General features: G+C 44.2%; 1 protein-coding gene across 7 annotated transcripts in view; it reads right to left on the bottom strand.

The window, feature by feature from the left end:
- The window catches only part of VMP1 (vacuole membrane protein 1), a 56,584-nt gene that overhangs the window by 17,725 nt on the left and 14,862 nt on the right, over window positions 1–23,997 (bottom strand). For all 7 annotated transcript variants that reach the window (XM_042879746.1, XM_042879743.1, XM_042879749.1 and 4 more), the window contains 3 exons: window positions 16,060–16,227; window positions 11,560–11,691; window positions 286–366 (listed from right to left, as the gene is read on the bottom strand). In XM_042879746.1, the coding sequence (XP_042735680.1) occupies window positions 286–366; window positions 11,560–11,691; window positions 16,060–16,227 (381 nt within the window). The remainder of the gene's footprint in view (window positions 1–285; window positions 367–11,559; window positions 11,692–16,059; window positions 16,228–23,997) is intronic.

Here is a 23,997-nt window from a genome sequence, read left to right as displayed (position 1 = left end):
AGCCCAAAGGTAAAGCTGAAGGAAGGGTAACTACTGCCAGCTGTGCATTCATGCAGAAGTCACTGTGTTTGGTACTAATCTAGGACTGGAGTTTCTCCATCCCATTGTACTTTGCCATACCACAACCATCCCATTTCCCTGCGCAGCGCAGAGAACACAAATAGCAAACAAGATGCAAAGATCATACGGACTCAAACAAAACACAGCTCAGAGCATTAACCTCGCTGTGCCACAGTCAGCCTGCAACCACTGATCACAACCCCTCTGCCACTGCAGTGCACTTACGGAGGCGCAGGCCAAAATGCCGAAGAACCCAACTTTCTGTACCAGGTTCTGGACAGCCAGCTTAGCCCGGGAAGCAAAATCCTGCAAACAAACAGGAGAATGTTATTAGTGAGACAAACCTAAACTGAACACACTTCAAAATGTACGTGATTGCAGTATCCTCCTTGCTTTGGGACTTTCTCATTAACAAAAAACGCCAAACTGAAATGCTGTGCTTAGAGGGAAGAGAGAGATGGTCAGTGTCAAATCCTCAACATTTTGAGTTTTTGGAGCTCCTTCCAGAGATTGCTCTCCAAAATTCTGCAAGCAGTGATGAGTTCAATTACTATGAAAACACGTTTCTAATGCTTATTGCTTATTTGAATCCTGAACCAAACAACAGACATCACTTCTCACGCCAGGTTAAGACCTGAGATGATCTGCTGTGCTTTTATACCCTCTTCGAGCAGCAGTTTATCAACACTTCAAAGCTGTAAAAATCATTAACAGCTTCTCAAGAGAAATCTTATTGACACTAGAATTCAATTTCATAATAAAATCCAATAAATTAAATACAGCAACTTAAAGGAAAAAGCCAAAGAAATGACACTTCCTACATCTTGGGACATTTTTTACCTCAGCAGAACATGAAAGGTTTTTAGAAGAGCCCCAAAGGTACAGATTTGCTATCTGTAACATGGAGCAACACCTCAGGATGACACATCCTGGTCCGTGAACGTCTCACTGCAGAATGGAATACAATGATTTACAAACATTTTTTGTCAAACGCTGCTACTTATAACAAAATCCCATAGCTTAGCAGTGAGCTAAGTCCAAAAATCTTCCAACATCAATTCCCTTGTCGTGGTTTTACATCCAACAGCCCAAAGCAGCCGAAGGAGAGATGAGTGCAGATGGAGTGAGCAGCACACAGCACTCAGCCCCACGGAGCACCGAGATGTGAACTGCAAAGCATGCAGCACTGTGGTGTGATCACAGCTAGAAGTAAAGGCAATAAACTCCACATGTGGGGGAGGCAGCATGTATTCCTGTTCCTACACCCACAGCTAACGCAGCAATACATTTGCAGTGCTATTTAAAATGAGAAAACATCGCTGTCCTTCCAATGATAGCATTTCTTCTTTACCAAGGTGAACAGAAGCAGTGCCTCCTCTGCGGGGATTTCATAAGATGCCTGCCCCAAACTAATTGAGCTGAATGTGACCATGGCCTTTTCAGTTCCTAATTTTTTTTCCACCATTTCGTGATGCTCACAATGAAAACACGACTTACTCTTTCACAAGACAAGCCAGAATTTCTCACAGCTTTGTAAATCTCATCATAAAGGATGTTTAAAATAAAACATCCCATCGTTCAGATACATCCAGGATGTATTTCAATGGAAGCAGTTAATGTTTTCCTTTTAACATGCTGACCCATTACCAGCGCACTTCTGTATTACTGCTCACAAGCAGGAATGAACTCTTTACAGGGGATCCATACATTAACACCTGCAGTCCGGCTGGTTTAATAAAGCAGTAAGGTGTAAGTGTCATTTGATTCAACATACTGCAATTACTCAATACACCACAATTCCATACAGGCTGGCTGTATCACCCTCATGTCTGCACAGGGCAGCAGCTTGGTCACATTTCTGAAGAGCAAGCAGCTCTCCTCGCAGGATTTCTACACAGCTGCAAAACGCCAGGCTGCCTGAAATCCCCTCTGCTCACCTCCAGCTGACAGCAGGACCTGCTTTAAAACCAGCAACCAAAGTGCTGCAAAGAGGGCAACAGATTTGCTTCAGGAAAAAAAGTTGTGACCATTTTTTGTCACCTCATTAATTTGTGAGTTTTTATTTTTAATTTAAAACTTAGATTATTATTTTTTTTAATAGTTTGTGGGGTTTTTTGTTCTGTTCTGTCCTGTTTCTTCTTTCCACACTCCTTATCTGTTACACAGTGACCCACGGAAAGCACAGCGATGGTCCTTCAAACTGCACTGGGGAATTTTTCTTTCTGTTCCAAACTTTCTAAATAAGCCAAAAAAGATAAATTTGGGACATTTTTCCCCATTTCCCATGGTGTGGCGTCGTCACAGAGAGAAATAATTTACATGGCAATGTACACAACAGAAGTATATCTTTGAATCTCCACATTTACTTCAATGCAAACAGGTTCAGTTCTGCTCGTTTGCTCCCTTACATTTTTTAGTCAAATCTCTGCGACATCTGCAATAATAAAAAAAACCTTCCAAGTTTCATTTCTCAGAGCATACGATCTCCAGTTTCACAACTTTTACCTATTTCACAACACATTTTTTGCTGTTCCAAACCCTGCACGGGGAACATTCCCTTCACTAACATTTTTTTTCTAAGCATTCGAAAGAAAAGCCAAACAATTCCCATTATTTACTGCTTTAAAAAAAAAAACAACAACAAGAAATATCAGAGAAAGCCATAAAAGATCAGCTACTTACAGGCACAACATATCCCCCACAATGAGAGCACACGGACCGGACCCGACTCTCAGCTCAACGTGATTCATTCCCTACCGCGATTCGGGACTTTTGCTCGCTACGTCCCTCTCAAAGATGATTTGTTATTTTGGTTTGGAAATAGATTTCCTGTGACTGCTGCAACACAGGCAAAGGAAGGTTAAATGATTAAACATTACTTCATTGGGTTAATCATAAGATCTCAACAACTGGAATGGAAATCAGAGGCATCGAAAGGTCAGAGCTGGAATTCTGATTCACACATCTCAGCCGGCGGCCTCGGCAAGCTTGCTTCACATCTGCCTTTGTGAGCATCCACTCCCATAAAGACAGCCCTGCTTCTGGGAAAAGGAAAAGGGAAAAGGGCAATCTTGTCCTGACTGCAAGGCTTCTCCCATTCTCTATTTTACCTCGCTTCCATTTTATCAGTTAAATCACTATTTCCTCTTTCTCCCTTCACTGTAAAATAAAACGCACAATAAAACAACTCGGTTATTTCAGCGCTGAATGTTTCACTGCATTTAGTGAACAAACTCCAGCACACACGAAGTTGTGACCCTTTTTCCTCTATCACGTTGACTCAGTATCAGCAGACAGAAAGGTCACAATTTATTGTTCACAAATAAATTGGGAATGCCTTTTTTTCTTTTCTTAATCTCCAAAAACAGATTGCTGATGGACCAGAGCAATGAGCCAGCTGATGGCGAAGGAGCTCTGAACAGGACTGGATCCCAGCCCTCACAGAAACAAGCCACTGGGACTTCAGCACGAGATATTTCCTTGAAAAGCCATGAGATGGGCCTCTCACAACCACGCAGTGTAACAGTTCATCTTCCATCACGAAGTTACAATCCCTTGTTTGGAGCATCAGGAAAGCTGTGACCCTCCCCAAACCACGAACCCCATGGCATGCAGGCAGCAGTGATGGCTGTCAGCTTCTGAAAGAGATGATTTGAGGCTGAACTGAGCCTACAAGAACATTTGCTCTGTCAACTTCTTTCTGCTATCACAATAAGCACTTTACAAATACATTGTCAGCTGTGCTATGGGCACCAATAAAGCAAGAAGAGGAAGGCCAATAAAGGTGGGGAAGGGTGGGACAGCATAGCTTCCATGTGAGGAAGTATCAGACAATCACTCCAATATTTGAGCATAATATATTATGCTTACCATATTTTCTTACCAGAAGCAAAGTTTAATAATACAACTTCAGAGGAGAACATTTTTCTCCCAAGACTGAAGGCACCGTATGAAGCTACCATCTCAGATTATGAAAATGATAAATTCCTCAGCATCTAAAAAGCTGCCTACAAAGACAGCGCTCCTTTTTATGTAAAAATCTGAGTTATGTTAAAAATGAGCTGCACGATATTTTGTCTCTTCAGCTTTCTATTACAGCACAATGGAATCAAACACAGCTTATGGGAGAATGACCATTTGTGGTCAGGCAGTCAACTCTAGAATTTCAGAAAACTGGGAAGAATTATTAACTCATTGAAATAACATATTAACTGCAAAAGGGCAGCTGGAAAGAAGACAGACAGCTACCTATGGGCTGAGAGGTTACAACAAACATCCATGCAACAGAAGCAGCAGCTCAGTCAATGTTTAATGATCAGCACAGCAATCTGGAATTAAGATGAGAAGAAGATGAAGATACAGTCAGTAGCTACTGCCTATCACTGCAAATAGATCCCCACTCAGGGACCAGAAATGCTGTTTCATACCCTTCCTGCATGACATCAAAGGTGACAGATGTACTAAGCTGCAAAGGGGAACATTCTGCTAGTGGTGCATGGCATCCTGATCTCCCACTCCTGCAGCTGTGGTGACTCTCAGCATCTTCATGTGCACAGAAGGAATGTGGCCCCACACTTCTGTTCTAACTTTCTCAAAAATAATCCCAGGTTCATGCAAGTAAGGGGAAACGAAGAAGGAGTATTTCCATGGAGAGAAGAGGGGGGAGAAGTAAGGTTTAAGCTTACTTATCACTAGGAAAGTCTGGAAAGAAAGGCCCTCTAATGAAAACTGGGCTGTTAGAAAGTTACAGGTTTTCAAGACTTACTGAAAGCAGCTAAGGGAAGGTGGCAGAGCAAAGCAGCACTGGCATTTGATACAAGGTGTTAACATGTGACAGGCACAGGACAGCCATTGTAGATTAAGAGAAGCAGTTCAAATTCTAAGCTTGAGAAGGAAATAAATTTCACAAGACGTTTGGGTCTTTGGTGACATTAAATTCAGGAAAAGGAACAGTGTAAACATACAGAGATGCTAAAAGACAAATACACATCTGTGGTGAAAATGAAAACACAATTTTAGGAAGTCCCGTATGAAATAGGATGAACAGCAATGAAACGAGGCCCTTTCACAGGCTTTACCAGGATTAAGCAGACTATCAGCATCAAGAACTTGTGGGTATTTTTTCAGTTCGTCAGCCAGCCATGGAACAGACCCAGCCAGCTGTGCAGTCTCCTGTCTTGGAGGTTTTCAAGAGCAGACCTGATAACACCTGAGGAACCCGACCTCATTGCTGACCCAGCCTGGAGCAAAAGCCTGGACTACAGACCGCCTGATGTCCCTTTCAAGATTAATTTCTCTATGATTCCATAGCGAGATACGAGCAGCCACCTACAGAGAGAAGAATGAAGCAGAAGGACATCCCAGCACTCCAGTTCCCACACATCAGACATTGACCCCCGCAGCCTTTGCTTCTGCAGTTGGAAGCGTGCTCTGGCATTGCCTCCACCAACGTGCCGGCTGCCTCAAATACCACTGAGCTGCACAGTGAGTGTTCATTATCTCAGAGCTGCAATCGCAATTAGCTGCTGTGGCCACAGCACTGTCAATCTGCTTACAGAGCACGATGTGTGCTGCGGCATTCCAGGATATTGCTGACTTTTTTTCTTTAAATCCCTTACATATTATAAAATCCTATTTTTGCTGGGTTTAAGATCCGGGCATTGCAAGGAGGGGCTCGAGAGGGCTGGAATTAAGTGAGTTATTACTTTACTTTAGCCATCGTCATCAAGAAAGGAAGCAATCTGTGATAACCAGACACACAGATTGACCTTTTCAATCCCTTACAAAACAGAGCCACAGTCACTAGAAGTGAAAAAAGCCACACTTTCCCCAAAGGGAACTTAGAAATAATTTAAGGAAGAAGCCCATGCACAGAAAAAACACTTGTTTAATAAAAGTAAACGATTTCATACACAGCTGAGAAATCCTTTTGCACACACCAGTCTTCCTAGTCAACCTAGGCAGCAGATGTGCAAAGCTAAGCATACCTCTGCTGGTTTGCCCTGGGAAGGAGCAGAGGTTCCCAGACAGCTTAGAGAAGTGGTCTGCATACCAGACTCTTGTACAACACGGATATTTAAACAGTGTCTGGAGCAGAGAAAACAAAAAAAAAGGCCACGATACGATAATTAATTTGTATCAGTTATTGAAGGTGTTCCCTGAAAAACAAATATTTGAAGCAGCTTATGTGACCCTAAATTCTGATTGGCCTTTCTCAGAATACTGAGTTCTTCAATTCAAATTGTTCAGCCTTTCATTTATTCCTTATCTTCTTCAAAATATTTCTGGGCCAGCAGTATTTTAGAAGCGACTTCCTGCACTGCAACACAACCTGTCTGTCCACACAAAGTGAAAAATAACTCTATCTATTAATCCATCAAATGAAATAGTAGAAATTCTTACGTTAATCTGAATATTTCCAAAGAGTCCTATGTGAAGACATGAGAGAAAAACAGCCCAACTTTCTTCCCAAGCAGATCTGTAAACAATTTTATTACTTTTTTTTCCCCTCAGATCCAAATTCTCCAGAGAAACTCACCCATGCCACACACTACTTATCAAGCAGTAACTGCTCCTTCTCTTTGAGAAGCTCACAAAGCTGAAAAAGCCCAAATGACTGTGAAAGAGTGAAACAGAAGTGCTCTAGACCAAGCAGCATGCAGGAGTTACAATAAACTTGGTACATTCTTTCTTAAGAGGTCACTTTCTGCTGCAGTGTGACTTATTTGGCACTACAGAATTGCTCTGAGCCAACAGCCAAACACTGAGTGAAAATACTGCAAAGCAATCCTGATGTCTTCAGTGCTTTGACTGATTCATGTACTTTCACACTGAACACCAAAAGAAGGCAGAAGGCCTTGGACTTTTAGCTAACAGAGCTATCACAAAGAAAAGCTCAAAGAAGAATGTGAAAAAGTCATCTCTAGATTACCATGAGCAAAGCTAACGCTGGGTTTTCCTTATCTGTAAGCAGGTGTGCAAATGAACAGAACAATGCAGCCACAATGCAGGCACAAGACTGCCAGCTTCAAAGAAATGCAGCAAGGAGGCTGCTCACACATTTCTTACTCACAGCTCCCATTGTCTGCCCTGTGCAGATATTAACTCTTTGCTCCCCCCTTCCTGAAAAAGGTCCCTCTACCAACAGTTCCCCTATTTAAAGCTTTCACTGACCCACTCGGAAGCTCCAAAGCTTGATTCATTTTGACTTTACATTTAATTATGGGCTAAGATAAGGAGGGGAGAGACCTCAGTCCACACATTAACAAAAGCACACACTGATCTGCATGCAGACAAGCCTCCTGGTGGCACCCATCGGGCTGCCCAGACCTAAGAGGAAGCTGATGAGAAAAGGAGGAGATTGAAAGATCAAGCAAGAAACATGATGAGCAGAATTTGATGTTGGGTTTCAACAAGTTACTTCTGGGGGGAAAAAAAAAAAGAGAAGTCAATGTTTTCCAGTTATTGTATACAACTTTACCACTTCCATTTTTAAGATAACTGCTTTATAGAAGGCTCTCTGTGGTCTGCTTTAACTTCTTCTTCTTGTAAAGAATACCCTCAAAAGCTTCTGCTTAAGCCAGCAGCAGCCCAGCAGTCTTTCCCAAGCAGAACTCACCAGATACCAATTGTTAGTTTAATCATGGGAGAGATCCATTTTTTAATTCGGCCACCTTCACACTGCTAATTAAGTAATATTTTGCCGATTAGTTGAACCCAATCATTCCATTTCAGTGAAGTCACGGTGTCGTGTCGGAACACAGTGCTGGGTGCTCCGAGTCACCACGGCTGGGTGTGGTGAGCGTACTTTGTTCTGCTCCTGCACTGGGAGACCTGCATGAGGACATGGAAAAGCAATCCAGCTCAAGGCACAGGACCTCTCAGCAGAGCTGCAGAGATGGGTTTCGCATGTGTTCGACTGCCACTATCACAAAGTTCATCTCTTTAACTCCTTGCAGACAAGAAGCCGCCTCTCTGAGCAGGAAGTTGTTTGGTGGAACTCCTGACGCAATGCAAACCGAAGCAGTTGCAGCTTAGTTTAATACAAACCCTCTTGATTCCACGTTGACAAATTCTTTAACAAGCCCTGTGGTTACAGGGAAGCTGGTTTCAGTCTGAGTCACTCCTGTTCAAACAGTTTACTGGAAATGGAGGGGAGGGGGAATTTTCAGAGAAGTCATGTGATGGCCAGACAAACCACAACCAGTAAAGGTTCAGTGGAGGCAAAAACAGGTCCCAGCAGCAACGGGCAGCCAGTGTGCAGATGGCACTGGTCATTTACCAGGGGTCCTGCTGCATCCCGGCATTTCTGCAGATTTAACCCTTTGTCAAGTTTGTGTCCTTGCAGAGGCAGGATGCAGCCTGGGCAGTCAGTGAGCAGCAGGGGCTGACAGAAACACAGGCAACTCCAAAACATTTTCACGTGGAAATTTGGCTTGCAGAGAAGCAAAGCCTAATGTGTAAATAATTAGTTTTTTAAAATATGCTACTTAATGAATCCAAGCACTTGGAGTCATTAAGGATTAGACAGATAGCAAAGATTTTGGTACTTCTCTTAGCAAAGAGTGCTGTGGCACTGCAAGGCCCACGCAGCATCCATCAGCAGGAACCTCGAGGGCAGCCTGGCACTGAGCTCCACGTGCACCAGAAACCTCTGCCAGCTTATGGCACTTCAGCACAAGAAAACTCAAGAGCACTTCGCAATCAGCAGCCGTTAATCACGAGCAAAGGAAAAGCCCTGCACTCGGGTGCGTGGCCACGAGGCACAGAGCTCTGCTCACACTGTATGATTAGCAATGTGCTGCCCCAGCACTGAGCAGCAGATTCACTTCCCCTAATTGAGAGGTTGGTTTGAACGCAGAGCTGCAGATCCCCACTGCCACGAGGGAGCTCTGTAAAAATCACCACTGCCCTGGAGTTTGACTGGAAGAGAGTTCAGAGCAACTTAAACGTGTATAATTCTAAAACAGTGCCTAAGCACTAACAAATCAGAGCAAGCTCTGCTCCTATAGCATGCTGGGCTCTGCATCGTGTGCAGCTCTGAGAAACGAGAGCCCTGCCTGTAAGCCACACTCCTTCTCTGGGACAAAGCCACTCGATTTGAACAAGAGCAGCCACAAGGCAGGAGAAGCTCTGGAGCTCAGTGTGTGCAAACAGGACTGGCTCAGCAGCACGCACAGATGCTTGGAAAGGAGAAGTGAGTGTGCTTTAAAACGAGGGGCTTTTCCAAAGTACAGCAACGGGGAAAGTACAAGGCAGTCTCGCATCATCTGCAGGATAATGGGTTTTCTCAAAACCCAGCTCAAGGAGAAAGGTCACTTGGATTTACAATTGACACAGCATCACCCAACAGACTCTTCAAAGTAAAGTAAATAATATTTCACTCCATGCAGTTTTGAATGGAGGACTAAAAGAGAATTAACAGTGTAAAATTTTAAGTTCCCTTTTTTTTGGTGGTTGTTTTTTAAGCTGCCAAACTAGCAGGAACATTTCCCCCTCAAAGATCAGTCAGGCTGGATGTTCAATTCATGGTCTATTCTCACCATAGAAGATCCTCATCTGGTTCTCAAAATTACCATTGTTTTTTGAGAAACAGCAGCAAGCAGCTCTAAACAAAACACACGCAGGCAGAACGTCAAGCTGTTTGGCTGTGCCTCGTAGGCATTCTCTACTCAGCAGAAGTAGAGGGGGAGGCTATTCTTCCAAATCCAACACACCCCATTTCACGCCCTTCAATACGGCAGGCTGAAGCGAGACCTTTCTGCTGAGAGAAGGCTTCTGCCACTTGACGTCAAACAGCCGTGCAGCCTCCATGGAGTGACACACTTGTCACATTCCCTGCTTTCATGGCCACAAGACCTAAACCTGCAGAATGGCACAAGCTGATGTAGGTAATACAGACTGTTACTGAGCAATTTAAAAATAGACTTTATAACTGGTCACGGAGTTGCAATTACAGAACAAATAGTGATAAGCTGTGCTAACGATTGGGATTTACTCAAGGTCATAGGAATAGGCAGGCCTGCCTCCCACAGACATCTAGCAAAAACACGATCGATGCCAAAAGCCAAAAGGAAGTCGTATTATTAAGTGGAAAAAACTGAACTGTCAGTTTTATAAGTGCAATACAATTTAATCAGACTGTCAAAGCCTCATGTTAAGAGAATTTTATAGAATCCAAACCACAAGTGTAGTTCAAAAAGATTTTTTTTCTTTCTGGCTATCCATCCACAAAACATGTTTCAATCCCAACTCAACTGTCAAGAAAATAAAATCAAAAATACTGTTAAATAACAGCACCATTTTCCTTAATGAATGACACAGTGCCACCCGTCTGCTCAGAGCAGTCCATACAGCCAAGCCACGCTTTGGCCTGTCCTGACAAAACGCTCTCTAGCAAAAACGTTCTGCCCAAGAATCTCACTGTGCATTCTGGAAATGGCTCTGGCTGCTCCCAGAGCTTTATGTGCTATAATTTGCTGGGAGCTTCAGTAAGCACAGATAGCGCCTCAGCTCTCAAGTCATGCATTTGACTGTCGGTGTTGTTTCTTTAAATGGGACGTGCTTTTTATACAGCTGGGGATTACTCTGCCAAGCAAAGACTGACAGCACAACAAAGACCAAAGCAGTTTTGTTTTTCTTTTTGCCCCCTTCCACTACATCTTCAAAGGAACAGAAGAATTTACTAATGAAATAGCAGGAAAACCCTATGGAACTTTTTAGCAGGGGAAGGCTCTCATAAAACACAGGGCTCACTGTTATCATTACTAGATTGCACTCAGTATTTCCAAAAGCTTCATCCATTATTGAGGAGGGGAAAAGAGAAGTATTTATTTATATCAAGAAAGTTCCCTAGCAGAACAGTTAATGGCTATGGATGGCTTCTGAAGAAGATGCAAACTCCTGTCCTGAATGCAGAACTGTAACATCTGACTGACATACAGCATCAGTTGCAAACTATGTTATCACACAAATGGTATTTAATCTTTCAAGAGAACAAATCACAAGATCAACAACATAAAGGGATTCAGGGCAGTTTCACTGCATTTTTCACATCAGGAAAAATATGTTTCCTCTGACTGATGAGGCTGTCAGCAGCCAAGGTCATGTGGGGAGGGATAAGCTGACTGACAGTCACCTGGCCCAGGGAGGCTTTAAACGCAGCTTTTCCATAATCATGGTTGTTACAGCCTCTCCTCTGTCACCAACCTGTTTGCTTTCTCTCTACCTATACTGTGCTGCCTTTGGAACTGTAAATAAATGCAGCATTCGTAGCAAATGCTTTGGCTGCACTACCACACGTGCTTCAACAAGCTCAATTCTCAATCTCCTACCCCAGAGGTATCTCTACCTGACGGAGAATCTCCCTCCACCCCTGGGAAGTCCCTTGTGTACTTGCACCAACTGATCTTTGGCCTATTCCCATTTCACTGCAATGGTTATTTACTCCCATCTAGTAATGCTGCGTTTTATTAATTCTTTCTTTTGCACTGTTCTTACTTGTGCAGTCTCTGCATGTTCCAGCATCTCCTCAAATTCCTGGTACTCTTCATCATCAGGTTCAGCACCAGAGAGCCGGGCTGCCCTCGCCATGAAATACGGAGGCAGCTCTCCGATGGCTGTGCCAGCACCCTGGGAAGAGAATAATCCAGATTTATTTCTCTGCTCTCAAATGGGAAACGCGATATGCACAGACAATTCAAAAGGTTAGAAGCCAGAGATGTGTGCCACGTTATAACTGCAGAGCTGTGCTTTGAGGAGCTTGCTTCCATCCACCAGGACAGCTTTTTCCTGACATTAAATAAAAGCCACTAGCTTTGAGATCCCATTTTTCCATATTAGGGAAATGCAGCTTTTCTCAATGCAGAGCCACACTGCAAGGTCACTGCCGTGAGCCCTGCCTGCCCTGGGGCCAGCAGTGTGCTGCTCTGGGGTGCTGCAGCCCATCCCCATCCCACTTTCTGGCCCAGCCCAGCCATCTCGCCTCCTGCACGGAGCCAGGCACACTTGCCAGCATGTGACAGCTCCTGCACAGCCTGCAGAGCAATCTGGGAGCTCCTCCCCTGTGCCGTCATGCAGTTTACTTACGGTTCACAAAGTCATGAGACCTTGCGCAAGTGTTTATTAGAAAACAGGGTCAAGTTTTACTACAGCTATGAGCAAGGAAACAAAGCTCGATCTGGAGATTTCTCTCTCCTTAAGATGGAATAAAGAAAGCCAAGAGAACCAGAGATGAAAGCAAGGTTCCTTTCTCACCACAGGAAAATTATATTTGTTTTCTCAAGACATCAAATGACTCATTTCAGTCTTGTGGGTAAATACAACTTTAGCTTAACCAAAGAAAAAGAGTAGAAAAGAGAGACGACTGAGACTGAACATATGGATAAACAGAGGCTAATGAAACAGGAACTTGGATTAAACTCAGAATAGTTTAAATATAGGACAGGTAACACACAATACTCGGGCAGCACACTGGAAAAGTGCTAAAACTGAGCTGCACGCAGATGGCTTTTCTTTCTTAGGGTTGAGAGTGAGTAACAAATGGTTTTCTATCCCTTTGAAGCTATGTAAAAGCCTTTCAATTTCCTTTGTTCCCACTCTATATGCAGCTGCATGTGAGGGAGAATTCCAGCTGCTGTGGGTACTCCAAACCAACAGGTTGTGGCTTTCCATCCCGCCATTCTCTGCAGTTACCCCACCTGCTAAGGTCTCACTTCAAGCACATCATCACACGTTCACGCCTCGTTTTCCACAGCAGAAAAGCTCAAAGGGGTGCAACAAGCTGAACTTCATTAATCTGCCTGCTGCTGGCACAGGGGGGAGATCAGTCTGCACACAGTAGCAAGGATGGTTCAGAAAAATTCACTTGAGGTTATGTTCTCAGGGTGATGCAAGAGCAAAAAGTCACATTGCTCCTCCAGGCTCTGCCAATTCGCCTTGGCTTCGTCCTGCTAGCTGAGGAAGAGGCTTGCATGCGTGTACTGGACGTGAACTTTCATTAAAGTGGATCAGTCACATGCCCATTACAAAACATCTCCGAGTTGCAGCAACATCATATGATTTCAGGGCTACCCAAGATAGGTTCCCTAAGAATGCTTAAGGAAAAAAATAAAGCAAGCAATTAAGGATACAAGCCAGTAACTATTTAACTGCTTTCTGTAACATTAGCTCTGTAACACTGAATGCAAGTTCTGCTGGCTGCAAATTGGAAAAGCAAATAGGTGCTGAGCAAAATTCTTTTACACAGTATATTCAGAAAAGGAAATGGGGAAATGACTCCACTAGAAGAGTCGTTAGAACTGATTTTGTCCCAGTCAGGATACAGGCTGCCTGTTCTGCTAATCCCCAGCAATTAAAGATTTTTATTCTTTCCCCTCCTTACTTGTACAAAAAAAAAAAGAAAGAAAAAAAAAGCTGCAACACATTAAAAATGTAGGGCACTATTGAATTCCTCGTCCCCGTGGGATAGCAGGCTGTGAAAACTGGCATACACCTAGCAGATTGTTTAGGGGAGTCTTTCTGCAGGCCAGGACTGGTGGAGCCAATTTTTATAGTGATTTTTAAAACCATCATTTCCATTTCACCTAATAACTCCTTAGATACGGTGGTGTTTAATCCCAGCAACATTCATTATCAGCAGAAATGAGAATCACTGACGTGCAGGGGAGCAGTAATGATTTTAATCTCTGGAAAAAGCTGTACCTGGTTTAGGTTGGCTGGAACAGATGCTGATGTTTTTGTGATCTGAACCCAATCCCTTCTGCAGAGCAATCCCTGCACTCAGGCCTTGCAGAATGCTCAGCCTGGGCCGCCTTACAGGCAGAGCTCTGCCGAGTGCCCCGGTGGGACCGTCCCACTTTCAACATTTTACATGAAATCTTATCTTCCTACCCCTCTCCTGTCTCCTTCCAAACAATCAGGGAGATCAGCCAGCTCTCACTGCAGCCTTTCGACAGCGTTTCACTTTACAAGGCTGAAGGAAAGAGGCTGGCAGCGCTGCTGCACCTCTTCCTCTCAGAGCTCCATGTGCTGTGCAAGGAGCACATCTGCACACATCCAGTCACTCCTTTGCTTTTGCATCCATCCACCGATACATTCAGATTTCACATCCAATTAGAAGTTCCCACTTTCACCAAAAAAAAAAAACAAAAAACCAAAAGAGTTCAGTCAATGAAATCCAATGAGGAATTACCCTGACTATTTCCCATTTCACTTCCAAGCTGAAAATGAATTCAAATCAAGAATTTTTAGTAAGGTTCTGAGTTGTAAAAGCTCATCTTGCTTTGTCTTCTGGAGGCTGCTGTTACTTTCCATTTCAGTGGAATCTGGTTTAGATACGACAGAACCCAGAGTTTCTTCAACAGTTTCCATAAAACATGAACTGGAATTAGGACAAAAGAAACACACTGGAAGAAGCAGCAGCAGTCGCCAACGTGATCTGGCTTACAGGAAATTAGCAAGCGATGTTTATGTACTCATGAAACATTCCAAGAAAGCATAACATTACACTAGACACCACTGAGAGACGGGGATGCTCCCGAGGGAAAAGCGAGTGGAGACAGAGGTCAGCAGCAAGGTGGTGGTCAGGGAACTCCAAGGCGAGAAGGGAAGGAGGGGGGGGGATGGTTTGCTCCTTTCTCCTTTCCACAGCCTGGACCAAGAAATGCTGCTCTCACAAAGGACTGGAGGTAATGCTTGTTCTGCTCTGAAGGATGCAAGCTTTCAATGCTTGCAGTGCTATTAATTCATTTCTGAGCTAATTCTCATCATTGTTCAGTTATTCTAGATGCTGAAGATTAAGCAACGCGTGTTTACCCTTAGTTGCGTTTGTATTTTGCAACCTAGAAACACGATTATAAATGCCATTTTTGTCTGCATTAAACAAACTCAAGCAGAGGCAGAGCAGCAGCAAAATAAAAAAAAGAAAAAAAAGCTTATATTTGTGGTCTTATAAGTACTTGCACCTCCAGCCACCCACCAAGCATTCAGGGGAATCTGTGCTCTCATTAGATAGACTGAAAATGAAGATGCACTTTGCTTCTCGAAAGGGCTTCAAGTTTTTCCATGATTAAAATCACAATGGATTTTGTAAATCACTCCACATGAACACTGTGAGCTGTACATTACTTTGTCTGACAAGACTTGAGTCCATGATGTCACAGCCTCATTCCTGTAGGCAGTGGAGCTGCTGATCAGTTCTAAAGCTGTAGTGACCAAAGTTCCCTTAAGATGCCTTCTTGTACCACTGGGCAGACAGCAAATGCCATTTGTTTTCAGGATTTCCTCTCTGCACATTTGAATTTGACATTTAATTTAACAATTAAATGGTCCCTCAGAAGAGGAATCCAGCAGTAAAAACAAAGTGAATTGGCATACAGTTCTCAGCAGATCCATCTGTGTAAACTGGGATTTAAAGTCACCTATCCGGAATGAAATAGACTGATCAAAGTCATCCGAAAAGCAAACTATACAAAAACTGCAGAGGGAATAAAAGAAACAGAAAGGAAGTTCCAACGACAGCATTTCCTGATTCACTTAGAAGCCAACCTGCTTTTCCTGTTTGAAGTGAAGAGTTTGCCCTGATGGAAACAGGCAGAGAAAAGGAAATAATATGCAGAAACATGTAACACAGCATTGTATTTAATCTGATTCACTGACAGAACCCAGAATAAACACCTTGGCTGCAGCACCAGGGCCTGAATCCCTTCATAAGAGTATCTGCAGCTTGCCTGAAGATACAAATTCCAATTCTTTTGAAGCTTAATGCTTAACTGCATGCAGTGTAACAGTTCGTAAGTCAGTCCTTCAAGAACTTTAAGATTAATACTACAGGGGATCAGTACTACACAGCCAGCGCAGAGAAGGTTGATCAGGAAAGCAGCACTTCGTACCACAGATGTAAATGCAGCAGCGTTAAGCCATCATCATTTGGCTGCAGTAAGCAATTGCTGAGCGGTGCTGAACGGAGAAATCAGGTGTGTAGATTAAAGCAAGCCTTACCCACATGCAGGCCTCCAGCCTGACTTTTGAGATGATCGCCCACAGGGAGATGGATCCGCCACTCAGCTCCTCGTCAGGGCAGATGATCTGATCCGGGTATGGAGGCTCAGGAAAATTAACAGAGTTACATTCATAGGCAGCAAGAGTAACTGATGCTATGTGTGGACCCTGGAAAAACATAATTCCAAATGGATTTCATGTGAGTTGTAATGAAGATCAAAAGAAAAAACCTGCATTTACCCCATTTGTCTCTGATGCAAAGAACGTAGGCTAAAACTTTCTCTCTTAGGCCACTGATGATGTTAAATATGTTAAATGACATACAGACCTTTTCTAAGACCATCTGAAGGGCCACCTAAGCTATTAATACTTTTTCCAAAAATTCTCCCTTGTCATCAAATACAAACATCAAGGAGTCTTTCAGTTTCTGCCATGGCATCGTACAGCACGGCACTGCTGCCAGGGCAAAGAAAGAATCCTTACTTCTTAAAACAGGAAAATTTTCAAAGCTTTTAAATGGTCTCATTAAGGCATTTACAGCCAGCAGCTTTATTGGAGCAGGTGTTCTCCCTACTCTTGTTTTTAGAGGATGAAAGCATTTAAATTCTATGTTAAGTTTTTTAACAACCAGAGCTTATCACATCTTCCATTGGAGCTTTGCAACTTTCAGATCTTTCTCCAAAGATCTGTGGCTTTAACTCATGCCTGTATTTCTGCATGTAGCAGAAAGTGACCTCACTGCTGTTTGCTAAAAGTGGTCTGAAATATAAATCAAAACTGTGGTGTTATTTAAATGCCACAGAGATGGATTTCTCCTGCTCTCCATCTTACATTAAACGATTTCTGGGGCAAACCACCAAAAACGAGCATCAGTGTTGACTGAAGAATTCAATGCTTCAGCCTTAAAGAACTGCTGTTATTTTAATAGACAAGAAGTCGAGAGGCAATCCTACAGCTACATTCCGTACTCTGAACCCAGCACTAGGTGTTGTAGCAGAGAAATCCTTTAAGTGAGGTCTATTAGACCAATAACCTGATACCTCCCAAAGCCAGATTTCTTACAAAATAAGAGGGAAAGAGAAAGTACGATAGAACCCCACGCTGCCATTTCCCCTTTTAAGGCTCCCAAAGCTCACTTTGAAAAGCAGGAGCCTGAGGTATGAGAATCTTACAGTCTTCATTTGCACATGAGAGGGTGAGATGCTGCAGCCTCGCACTAAAGGTGAAGCCTCAGTGCCTTTCTAGACTTAGGGAAGATTTTAGTTGGGTTCACTCATGCCAGCATTTTAGGCCTCAATGAAGAGACCAGAGCACCTACACAGCCACATCCACACAGCAACTTAGCTCATGGCAATGAGATACGAATTCTGAAGTTCACTGAAGTAAAATAAGAAAGAAGAGATCCGGAACTTGATACACAAGAAGTGATTTGGAAGGAAGAATGAACAAGTGACTTGTAGCATGTACTAGAGACACTGTGAGAAGTCACACTGACGATGGGCTCCTTTTTGGTAACAGCTGCAAGATCCTCCCCCCCCTTCCCAACAATTACTGACCTAAACAAACACTGCATTTCTGTTTTACTCATGGAGGACAGGGGCAAAGACGGACTGAAGCTCTCCTCAAATCACCAAGTGCATTCATGGCAAACCTGGTAACTTTTCTCCACCACGTTCTAAAGCTCGCAGAATTTAGTTGCACCCCCTGCTTCCCCTCCCCAGTCTGACAGCCAACCTGGGACAGAGAAAGGTCTCTTGAGCCATCCTCCTTAACTCACGGATTTCACCTGCAGAAATTGGCAGTAGAAGTCTCTTGAACATGAAATCTGCACGGAGGAAATCCCCATGCACTTGAGTTTAAATGACCATTTCCTACGTTCCCTTGAGATTAAGCGCAAGCTTGCTGCCGAGGCAGGGCGACATGGTGTGTGAATCAAGAAGTATGATTTTCAGTTCCACAAAATTTGGCAGGTCAGCCACACTACGGTACAGCTACAGCCAGCTGTGATGGCAGGCCGTTACTTTCAGTTTTACAGTAGTAAAATATCATCTGTGCTGTAATGAAGCTCCCCCATCCTCTTTGCAAGGTTTCACTCAGAGCGCTGCCAGCATCTCTTCTCAAACTGCACACTGTGGTGTAAAGAAAGCTCTGTGCTCCCAAGAGGATGCAAAGACAGAATGCCTTCTCTGGGAGCTCCTTGCCATGAGCTGCTTCCTCCAATGGGGTTACCACCCTCGGAATGGCCCAACAGTCCCAAAGCATCACCTCCTGTTAAGAGCTTAACCAACAGACGTCTGCAAAAGGAAACATCTTACCAGTGGCAGCCTGTGGAAAAAATAAAGGCATTTGCAAAGCTGCTGTAAATAGCCAATGAGCCACCTAGAGACTACACCAATTGAACATCATTCTTCTGCTGCAATGTGAGCAATTCTATAATGGAAAGAAGTTGGAGTTATGGAACCCACTGAAGCCACATTTTAACTGGAATAAGAAATAAAGCATAAGCAGTTCACGTAGAGCGATGAAGTGCAGGGTCTTAGAAATCAGGGAGAGCCAAAGGAGAGCAGAACAATCCCGTGTCCTCGCAGTGCAGCCCAGCTGTCCTGTGAGTCAAAGGGCCAGCAGCTCGCAGCTCGGCAGCCTCATGCATCACCCCCACATCTGCTTTTGTTCAAGCGCTGCTTTGAGAGCTCACACAGAGCACAGCACTTCCACAGAGCCCGGTTACCAAGCACCTCCCAAAACAATGGCTGGCTGACCAGGGCTGTGGCCGCAGGGAGGGTCTGCGTGTTGCAGAACAGGCACCATTTTGCTCTGTGGAGCTGTTTTAACTCTGCTTTAAGAGCACGGGGAGCCAACTCCAGGTGCCACCTTTGGGAAATCCCAGGCAGTCCACACTCAGATGCACAATCTGTGCCCCTTTGAGTCACAAGGACTCATTTCACACTGGTTTTTAAGCCTCTCCAAGCAATACTTTCCCATCACCTTCTCCCCCTCTGCACATACTCTGAGGTTTACCTCTTTCAATGCTTTAGGAAAACCTCTAAGACCTCTCCTCTGCAACTCCACCTTTAAAAATAGCTCCATAAAACTACTTCAAACCCTCATACCAGACAACAAACACTAAAACCAGCCGACTCAGTAGACGTGCTGCTTGCCAAACCAGGAACAGTCGCAGAAATTCGAGGCATGTAAGATCCTGAACACAACTGTCTTTTCCTCACCCTCTTCCAATGAAGTTTTTTTTCCCCCATTGCAGGAGGCACTCACAAGGGCCAACGCAGGAGAAATTGAGAAACGTTCTGCTGACTCGGGCTAGAAGCATTTGCTTGCCACTGCTGACGACCAGCAGGAGCCTGTGGTCAGGCTGGAATGCCATTTGTTAGAAATATCTGTGCCATTTAAAATCAAACAGGACAAGAGCTGGTCACCAAGAGCAACTCAACATAAATCTATGCTTTACTAATAGTAATCTGGGGAACGGCTGGAAATCCCTATTTGCACAACTCTTAGAGAAGGCAACCTTGAACTCCTGAACTCACAGCCTTCAGAGAATTTGGAAGTTTAGTGACTGAAGTCACCCCAGATAGAATAGATGCTGCTAATCCTTAGAAACGAGTTATTTCAAATGTGTTATGAAATGTCTAGAAAGTAGACTCTTTAAAAAAAAAATAAATCTATAAATCACATTTGGAAATTCACCTCTGCAAGGCAAGACCTCTAAAAACACACTGATGTTCCTGTTATTTACAACAGAGAAGTCTTTACCAGGAGGAGAAATGACTGCACCTCCAATTAAGAGTGAATCACGCTTTCACGTTATTAATCACTCTGTGCATCCAGACTGTGAACAAACCCATAGCTGCAAACAACTGCATCTCAAAGGCAGTCCCTGCACACAACAGCCATCCTGCGTGAGTGCTGCAGCACAAGAACAGCATCTAATTTTAACTTTTTCTCTTTGGAGAAGACATAATTTTAGACTGATTCTAATTTAGAAATATTAGAAAAGTGATACGTCTGCCAGCAGGAAAAATATTACCCTGAACTCACTGCTGAACTTAATGCACTAAAAATCTGTTTTCCTTCATGGACATGGAGCTTTTCACACTGGCCTCAAGACTCAGCCCTTCCACAGTGGGGGAAACATGTCATTTTATATTTGATTCAGATAAATTAGAAAAGCAAAAGCTTGCTTCTCATGGGAAACATCCTGCAAGCGTTGCCCCAGGCTACGACTCATCTCATACTTGTCTCTGAAGCCACTACACCTCTCCAGAAAGTAACACCATCTTACAGCACTTTTTTTTTTTTATCTCCAGGAGCAGCAAACAGCTGCCCACAAAACAAACTGCTCTGTGATTACAGGAGGAAAACTGGGTCTGGAGGTGGTCAGTAAATATGTTGATTCAGTATGTCTGTGTGACGAGATTAAAACGTCTCGTGATTTGATGTGCTGTCTGGTATGCAGAATAGGACATAGAAAGGGTCTCAGAATGAAGAAGGATCCCATACCTACAGCATCCTCTGGTGACACAAGTATCCATCAGGCAGCCAGGGCTCTAGCACACCATCACGGCATTTCAAGCAACATATTAACTTCACAGTCACATGTCTGTTAGCAAGTTTCCATTCCCACTTCAGTCAAGCTTTGCCCCACGGTGCAGAGCTGATGGAAATTCCAAACGATGAGCCACAAGCTCTGAATATGACTGAACATGAACCACCAAGGGAGCAGGCACGTGGTCCTACGGAATGCAGAATGGGGCCATGTTGCTACTTTGAGGAGTAGCAAGAAAAGCAGACGCTTTGTAAAGCTATGCCCGCATTGCTTTCTATAGGAGCAGTCACACGGAGCCACGTCAGGAAAAGGCACAACTGGAAGAATCCAAGTTCATACTCTGGTGCTGACAGAAGACAAAAATAATCTGTCAACATTTTTTCCTCGCCCTTCCTTAGTCAACCACTTATTATTACTAAGGAATAAATCACAGCATCTACTCAAATTGACACTAGCAGTGATGATTGGCTTTAATGCCTTCAATTAGAGATTGCCTTGCACTGTTATCATTATTTCCAGCCTGCTCAGGGAAGCGGGGACGAGAAAAGCACAAAGTTCAGGCTGCTCATTTGGAAAGAAAAAACAACCAACAGCATAGAGACTGCGAGAGAGCGAAGGAGGAGAAAGCACGATGTGACGTCCCAGCAGCCAGGGTCAGCCACAAGGAAATCGAGAGCAGATCATGAAAACCAAGTGTCAGCATCTGAAAGGTAAAGTCCATCAACCACTGAAAGGAAGAGAACGGTGCACCGACCGCCTCACTGACGCTGCAGCCTGGGGCAAGCTCAGACCCCACAGCTGCCCAAGAGGCTCAGTATGGTTTAAAAATTAACATGACATGAAAATTTTGCAGGCTTCTGAAAAGTCAAAGTAAGGAAGCTAACCCCACACAGCCGGAGGAGCTTCCCATTAGCAGTTTACTACCACAGTTCCAGCTTGAGATAAACTGCCCAGCTCCTGATGTGCAGTGATTCCAGCAGCACTGGAGGCCATGTATGGCACTGGCAGTCATCCTGCTTTGGGTGCTGGCTTGGATGGCCCAGCAGCTCACAGTGGGGCAGGAGGGAGGTTCCTGCTTCCAGCCTTCCCCCAGCTCCCTTTGAGGCTTTGTCACCCTCACAGCAGGATGAGCAGCTTCTCCCTGCATTCAGGCACCAGCTGGAGGGGAGGTGGGGTCGCAGCCTCCCAGATGGGGCTGCAATATTTGTTACCTCCACAGCATAATCCAGAAGAACATAAAACAGAGGTGCTGGCTGTATCAATCAGTATTTCGACACGTAAAACAACAGTGGGTGCACTCACTGCACTCAGTCTCTAGATGAACGTTTTCCCCTTGCCACATTTAATCTCAGATGTTTTAAATGCAAGGAAGGCACCCAGGTTACTACTCAGCTCATCTGGCAGCAGTGCTCATCTCAACTCATCGGCACTCCCAGTTCATCAGCACATCACAAACACAGAGGCTGCAGTTTCAAACAGAACAGAGCCCATGTGAACTGGAGGCAGCAGTTCCCAACAAGAGATGTTAAGCAAAGAAGTGATTTTGTGAATTGTGTTGATTCAAGTATTCCAGGATGTTCCATTGTGCAGAGTGCAGGACAGCTGGAGGAAGCAGGTTTAAAGGCATGGAGGAAACAAATGAAAGAATACGTTGCATACCAGCCTTACACAAACAGGCTCCATTTCAACTTGCTTTACAATTGAATTCTGTCTTCTGCACATATTTTCCCTTAAGTGCCTTAATTCAATAGCAGTAATCTGATCACAGATATTAGACTGAACCAGGTTTTATTTCCTAGGCTTGCCAATTGATGTGAATTGAAGAGCTGCAAGGAGTGGATATGAACACTTAACAATAACTCAGTGCTGAGAGGGGGAGCATGCTTGTGTCCCCCCCACCTGGTTGGGCAGCTCAGGTTCTCCTGCTGGCTTTTTTCCTTTACACACAGAACACATCACCTATCAGTTATTCACGATCATTTTGAATGATTCCCCCTACAAAAAAAAAAAAAAAAGCAAATTTTTTTATGAAGCAGAAAATCACTGAGAAAATACTCCTGTATTAAAGTCACTCATTAACAGGGAAAAGAATGAGAATAAATTCTGTGGATTTCCAAATTATAACGCGTACTTCACAATGCTGGAGTGAGCCCTGCTGTGTAAGCTTTTCTTTTGAGAACCACTTCTGTGATTTTACCTCGGGTCTCCTCACAAGTTTGGCTGTGAGGGCCTGGATCACTGAAACAAATGCGATTTTAAAAAGCGTTCAGTAGTCCTGGCAGGAAAGAGGGGCGTGGGGGTATTTGTTTTGTGATGATGCATGCCAACAATGCTTTGGGGTTTTTTTTGGGAAAAGTTCACAAGCTCACGACTGCACGACGTGTCTGATTCTCAGTGCTCCCATTCTAAGCTCAGCTCATTTTGCACTGGGCCAGAACGTGACTCCCTCTGGCTGTGTGCTGCTGTGCTCTCCAGAGGCCAAAACGCGACCTCTGGCCATAGCCAAGCCCTGGAACCAATTCAGAACAAAAGCAAGACGTTGAACCCTCCAGCCCAGATAAACCCCGGAGGGCTCTCCAAAGTCAGCCCAGTCAATGAAGGCACTGTCTTTGCAATGTGCTTCTCTTTAAAGGCAGTTTTCAGTCTTTTCTCAAGGCCTGAAATTATTGCCACGCTCCTTCTCTCTGCTACAAAACGCCCAAGAAAGAATGAGGTGACAAACCCACACATCTGACAAAATCCCAGCTCTCTTCTGACCTCCGTGCACAAAGCATTCCTATTGTACCTCACATTTCCTGTTTGTGTTGCTCTGCAGCCCGGCCACCGAGCAGAGCTCTCCAGCAGTTGCTCCACTTGGCTCTATCAGCAAGAGAGCAGAGATGGGGATTTAAAAAAACAAAAACACAAACAATTGCAGGCAGCCAGAACTCGCGCCGCACTTCTGACCTGTAAGGAATTCGCTCCCATTCATCCCCCACCACTACAGACTGTAACACAGCATATATACAGAAGGGACTTGTATCAGCTGGCTCTCGCACGAGGCTTTCTGATGGGCATGAATTCTAAGCTGATCTCCTTTCCCTCGATCACATCATCTGCAATCCATTGCCAGAGCTGAACTGAAACCAAGTCAGCAGTATGAAGATGGCAGAGGGCAGCTCCAGCCCAGCGCCCCACCAGCACTGCCTGCTCCTTCACTCCACAAGCACGAGCAATGCCTGAGAAGTCACCTCCCTGCAATTAAGCAATTCATGCCATTTGTCTTTTAATATACCATCAATATAAGAGCAGACATATCGAGTCTAAACTCTGCCCCCAGAATGACAGCCCTGCATGCTGCTAAACCCTTGGAGTCATTAATCCTAATAGCTTTATTT

Source organism: Lagopus leucura, unplaced genomic scaffold, assembly GCF_019238085.1.
Source record: "Lagopus leucura isolate 7727_CA_CO unplaced genomic scaffold, USGS_WTPT01 Super-Scaffold_100024, whole genome shotgun sequence".
Classification (NCBI taxonomy): domain Eukaryota; kingdom Metazoa; phylum Chordata; class Aves; order Galliformes; family Phasianidae; genus Lagopus; species Lagopus leucura.
This window is presented reverse-complemented; position numbering and strand designations above follow the sequence as displayed.